Genomic DNA, 6,000 nt, shown 5'->3' with positions numbered 1-6,000 from the left:
TTATGAATAAGGGAAGGCTCCCTAATAACATGTTACACTTTTTCAATATAAACCAGCATCTTTTATCTTTCAGGGTTTTTTTTAAATTGTGTCTTCTTAGGCAGTTTAAACATATATAAAGCTGGTTGATAAAGTCTTGCAAGAGCTCATATTCTTTATGGGAGGGGAAAAAATGTTCTACTGCATGAGAACCAACAAGTCCGGGCTCTGAAGTGTGGGATTCAGATTTACAAGGCTCGGGTACAAGGCTATTGAGAGTGAGTGGAACAGGCTAACAAATCAACATGACCAGCTGGAGTACCCGGGCTGAAGTACACCTTCAAAATAACAATATAAAAAAAGCAGTTTCATTTCAATTAGCAATTACGGAAGAATTGTTTTTGTCACAAAGTGAGAGAGAAGATGCTGAAGATACATTTTTATACTGGGAGGAGGAGGACTGCACAATGGCCGCCTGGCATTTGAGAACTTAATTTCATAGAAGCCAGCCACGACTGGCAATTAATATTAGTCATTCATTTTATTGACAGCCAAACTGTGAATAGATAGCACCCACTCCTCAAAATTGAAAGTTTGGGGGGGGGGGATTCCTATTCTCAGATATTTCTTGAAAGACATTTAAAATGTGACATTCAACCCAGATTTATAAATCATGAACTGAATGTTTCTAGGATTAGAAGAAAAAGGAGAAGCAAATTGTCAGATTCTTATAGAATGGGAAAGCTACCAATTTGCATCGGTCAACATCCCATACAGAAACATTAACTAGTTAAAATACTTTACATAATAATAAAAAACAGTGAATACAATCAGAGCATATACATAGCAAAAGAAATACACTGTCTACCTACTACTCAATTATTAAGAGCATCACAACCCCATAATTGATTTCCATAAATAGACAGTTTAAAATAACGTTCTCTTATTTTAGAGCCCACCCACTAGCTATACAAAATCTATTAGCTACAGGCATCTGGAATCAATGATCACATAATGAATAATACAGTGCCTTAAAATAAACATTGTTACCCAAGTTTGATATTTGAAAATCCCCCACTACAAAGTGATTTGGAGAAATTATTTTGTTAACTCTAAGCATATAAGTAATCGTTTAATGAAGGGTCCCATGCAACTGTATTTTATAGAGGAGGTGCTGTTTTAACATATCGATACTAATAATTCCTTCCCAAAAGTTCTGATCATTTAAGATTATAGAAATTGAGATTGCTGAGACTGGAATTTTTGCTGGTTTCACAGCCAAAAGCTTATTTAAAAACAAGAACAACAGACAGGACAAAAATAACACGTTAGGAAGGAAAAAAATCTTATTTAGATTAAACTTTTAAATGTTTAATGCCTGGAGTCTAAAAGAAGTTTTGGAAGCTTTTCAAAGTCCACTAAGATCATTTGAAAGTACTTATAACCTTGACTTGCCATTCCAGCTTGGATCATAGGAAAAAAAACCCTAATAAATACTATTTACAACAGAAAGATACAGGAGAGTATAAGATATAGAGGAATATAAGCAACCAGATTCTCATATCCACATGAGAATCTGGTATACATTCTCTACAACTAAGCTTCGTGGGCATTTGGGGAGTTGTAGTTACAACACAGCAAGAAGTCATCAGATTGGGAAAAATTAAGCCAATGTACTGAAAGATGACTCCAAGCCTTTTCAGTTTTTACAGAGATGTCACCATGGGAGGAAAGGAATTATGAAACCTCTGAGTCTAGCGAAACCAAAGTGTTTTGCCAGAACTAACCATTCTTGTCCACTGAGAACATGTCTACAGTCCAATTCTTCAAGAGAAGATAGGAAAAAAGTTGATTATGCTTCTGTTTCGCCATGATTATGGAAGCTCCAGAGGAGATTTTCACTGAAGGCAACACCTTACCATCGGTGGCTCATCAAAATAGTATCAACGTAGTTCTTCCCACTATGAATATTATGGTAGAAATCAGGCATGACAGTTACTATTTAAAAAAAAAAAAACAGGGCAAGAAAATAATTCAAAAGGTCTGCCTTTATAATATTTCCACATCAACATGATCATCCTGGATGTAGGAGCGAAATGGCAAACTAACAGGTGAAAAAATAGGATTTTTGGAGTCAACCAAAGCCATTTTCTCATATTAAAGAAATCAAACACGTCGTCCATTCTCGCCACTGAGATTTACTGACAATGACAAGTCCTTCTGATCTTTTGTTTGGGACAAAAATAAAGATGTAAGGGGGGAAATGTTCCTTTCTCCTATGATGTAGCATTGACTCTTCTGTCAATTTCAACGATCTTTAGTGTTTCATTTGCATCCAGCTCCGAACTGATTCTATAAGACGAGAAGAGGAAGAATTCAGGTTACTATAAAATACTAGTATCAATAAAACCAAGCAAAACAAAAATGACTACTTGGAATTTTTTAAATTGTTATTTAATTGAACATTTTAGCTTCATTTCACAGTATATATGAAGCTCAACTTTCCCATTCCCAAATCTTTAGCTTTAAAATGGCAAAGTTTGAACTTGACACCTGTCATTTCCAGAGTATGTTCTCTATCAAAAATTGTAACAATTTTTTTTAAGTATATATTAAATTTATGTGCTGCCCATCTCACTGGATAGCAAAGCGACACTGGATAGTTTAATTTACTCAATTCAACTGCAATCCTACCATCTTTTTCCTGGAAGCAAGTCCCACTGAATTCCATGGAAATTGATTCTGAATAGACAGACATCCACTAGATTATATTATTCATGTCTTCATTTTAATTGCTCAAAACTTCAATTTTCAATTAAGTAAAAAAGGTGTTTCCAATGAATCAGGCAGCATTTTTAAACTCTGAGTTCTTCTAAAACTTGCAGATGGCAAGTGTCATTTTTAACATTGCCATCTGTTAGCAAAAGTGCTTTCTTTGCTAAAGTAATGCCTACTGTGGTATAAAAATTTAGAAGATATGGTATACAGAAACCATACTTTTTGTCTTTTGACACAATTACCTTTCTTCTTCTGCAAATGTATATACATTCAACTGAATAATACATACATACATACAATGAATTAGGTGTGTGTGTGTGTGCATGTATGTATGTATGTATGTGTATAGGTATATATGTATGTCAGTCCTTATTCTAGCATTGAGCTACAGCCACTCTGGAAAAAGGAAATCCAGACTGCCTCCTGCAGCAGTGGTTATCAAGAGGTTGTTTTCCAAGTGCATAGGCTTTTTGTAGTATTCTTGGCAAGGAATATTTCCCAGGTACTGTTCATTCATCATGCTGACTGGCTCTATTATTTTTCCAATCACTCTGGCCATGTTTTTTTTTTTCTTGGAAGAAATGAGCAATCTAGAGTGAAGCATAACAACCTTTTAAAAATTTCCCCACACATTTGTAAACAGAGAAGTTAGGTGGACATGTTGTATTTCTATTTGTACTTGTAAATCTGTATAAGAAGAAATATAGCTTATTGATTTCTAAATAAAGCTCCATGTTTTTGCTGGTAGAAAAGTCCAATGGGAAGAGTCAATGGCTTCACTTTGCTGGAGAAATAATTATACAACCAAATAAATAACATTTATGCCCGGCCTCAGTCACATTGTAGCTAAATAGATCCTACATCACACTGCATCCCTGAAAAATCTCACTGCATTTTTCTTCTCCTTTGAAAGTAAATTATTTGTCACCAAGTTGAATGGGAACTAGTAAAAAAAAAAATGCAGGTTGATTTCTCTGCCACTCACTAAGGTAGATAATTTTTCTTTCCCAGTATCTTCCTTCAAAACCAAACACTTACAATGGGCTGTTGAACCATCTATGTTTGCTTCCATTCTAATTTTGCCAAATACTCACCTGTGCTGCTGCAGCCCCACCAGCAGTGACTTTTCTAGCCTTGTCTCATTGGCTATTGTGATCTCTGTAACCTGACTGGGTCGTGACTTGGACATGGGTTCCAAAGACAGGGCTTTGGAGGCATCCAGGTGCCTGTCCCAGCCATTGATGTGATCGGACAAGGGCTGTTCCTCCAGTGGATAAGGCCCCTCGTAAGTCAAGAGGCTCCTTGATCTCACTGCAGAGAAGAAGAAGAAAAAAACAAGGAAGAAATGGAGTGAACGAACAGCAAATCTAACACCTATGAAGACAAGAAACTTCATTGGGCTTGATGGCATTCAACAGCTTTAGCAGAGGAGAACATTTTGACTACAGATGGTGGATTTCAATATAAAAAGCTGCCTTAGATAAATGGCCCATCTAAGTCCAAATATTAGGTCCAAATATTATGTGGCACTTGATAGCAGAGTTATTTTGTAACCCTGCTCTCAAGAGATCCCAGACAAAAGAAATCATCAGGGGTTGACTTCTAAATCTTCTCAAATATAGTATTGATTCCTGCTATTATATTTACATGTGTTATTTAATTCATACAAAGTTGTCTTTTCCTATTTTTTTTTTCAAAATTGGAAACCTTTCAAATGTCTTCAATATCAACTCCTAGATTTTGTTCCCAGTAATGCCGTTGAATCTATTTGAAGGACAATTGTCTAGAATTAAGCAGAGGAAGACTCTTCCCCTTTTTTCCAAATGGCGAACATTTTAAATTAAACAAAATAGGTTATATCCTGCATGTAAGGTACCTCAAAATTGAGAACTATAATTCTTTCCAAAATGTTCAAACTGGGCCATCTCACTGACCGTTCCCACTCTTTGAATCTCCTATCCCAAATATAAGGGTTTGTTTCTGATAAAGCAACCTAATCCTTATATTTTCAACATATGTAAGGAAAGCTCAAAATTAGCAGAAGTGAATGCATAAAAGGATGGAGTAACTGCAGCCAACAATATATGTCTAGTAGATTATGGTAAAGATCAACCTCTTGAACAGGTGATGGACAACCTATAGCTTTCAGATCATACACAAACCCAAACCCCTCCTTTTAGTCTCCAAGAGTTGTAGTGCTTTACACACAAACACACTTTCCAGAGATCCCAGTAATGTATCTAAATCATTTCTCCTTCCATTACAGTCTTGGCTGTCTCCTGATAAAAAATGGTATGGCCACTAGTGGTTTCTCATCCCTACTTTAAATAGCAATAGCACTTACGACTTATATACTGCTTCACAGTGCTTTACAGCCCTCTCTAAGCAGTTTACAGAGTCAGCCTATTGCCCCCAGCAATCTGGGTCCTCATTTTACCCACCTCGGAAGGATGGAAGGCCAAGTCAACCTTCAGCCTGGTGAGATTTGAACTGCTAAATTACAAGCAGACAGCCGTCAGCAGAAGTAGCTTGCTGTACAGCACTCTAATTACTGCACCATCGTGGCTCATAATGGTTGTACTACTTTCAAAGTTGTACATTACAACTTTGAAAGTTGTACAAAGTTGTACATTTTTTGATTACACAGTTTGCCATAGATCTTTCTCCTGTACCAATAGACCAATAAAACAGACTTCACTTGCATACCTGCATCTTGATTTACCAATCAACATCAAAATCTAACCAGATACAACCATGTGCACCTGTCCCACAATATAGAAGACTTTTTCAGACTAGGTCCCAGATGCTGTTTGTTATGGCTCTGTGGTGCTACTACAGGAGAGACAGCAAGGGAGCATAGTGGTCCATTTTTTCTCTATCTACATGTGGAAGAAAAATTTCCCCACACCAATGCTTAGATAACTCACCTCACATATGGTATCTTACTATCATGGAATTACTTTAGCTTTTGAGCCTCTTATGTGTATTATAGTTTGTACCAATGACAATAAAGAGAACATATATTCCCTAGTCCAACAATTGCAGAAGGAAGGATATGTTATACAGTACATGCTAAGAATAAAGTCTTAATTAGGATGACTTTGGCTGTTAGCCAACCATCTGGGTTGTGATCAAGACACTCCAAGATCATCAAACCATCTCCAGTGTTATGTCTCCCATATTCTGAAAAAGTATAAAAAGTCGCAAGATTGAAGACTTAGGAAACCACTATGTATCAGCAAG

The 6,000-nt window shown here is 36.4% G+C and overlaps 1 protein-coding gene across 1 annotated transcript in view; it reads right to left on the bottom strand.

Moving 5' to 3' along the window:
• Positions 1-2,005: 2,005 nt before the first annotated feature.
• Positions 2,006-6,000, bottom strand: part of CREB3L2 (cAMP responsive element binding protein 3 like 2) — a 73,085-nt gene continuing 69,090 nt past the window's right edge. Inside the window, exons 11-12 of the mRNA XM_070946750.1 lie at positions 3,852-4,068; positions 2,006-2,331 (exon numbers count right to left, since the gene is read on the bottom strand). Of these exons, the coding sequence (XP_070802851.1) occupies positions 2,256-2,331; positions 3,852-4,068 (293 nt within the window). The 3' untranslated portion in view covers positions 2,006-2,255. The remainder of the gene's footprint in view (positions 2,332-3,851; positions 4,069-6,000) is intronic.

This window comes from Pituophis catenifer, unplaced genomic scaffold (genome assembly GCF_029215685.1).
Source record: "Pituophis catenifer annectens isolate HBS135680 unplaced genomic scaffold, rPitCat1.0.hap2 SCAF_7, whole genome shotgun sequence".
In the NCBI taxonomy this organism is placed as follows: Eukaryota; Metazoa; Chordata; class Lepidosauria; order Squamata; family Colubridae; genus Pituophis; species Pituophis catenifer.
Note: the sequence above shows the minus strand (reverse complement) of the source record. Positions and strands in the feature narration are given on the sequence as shown.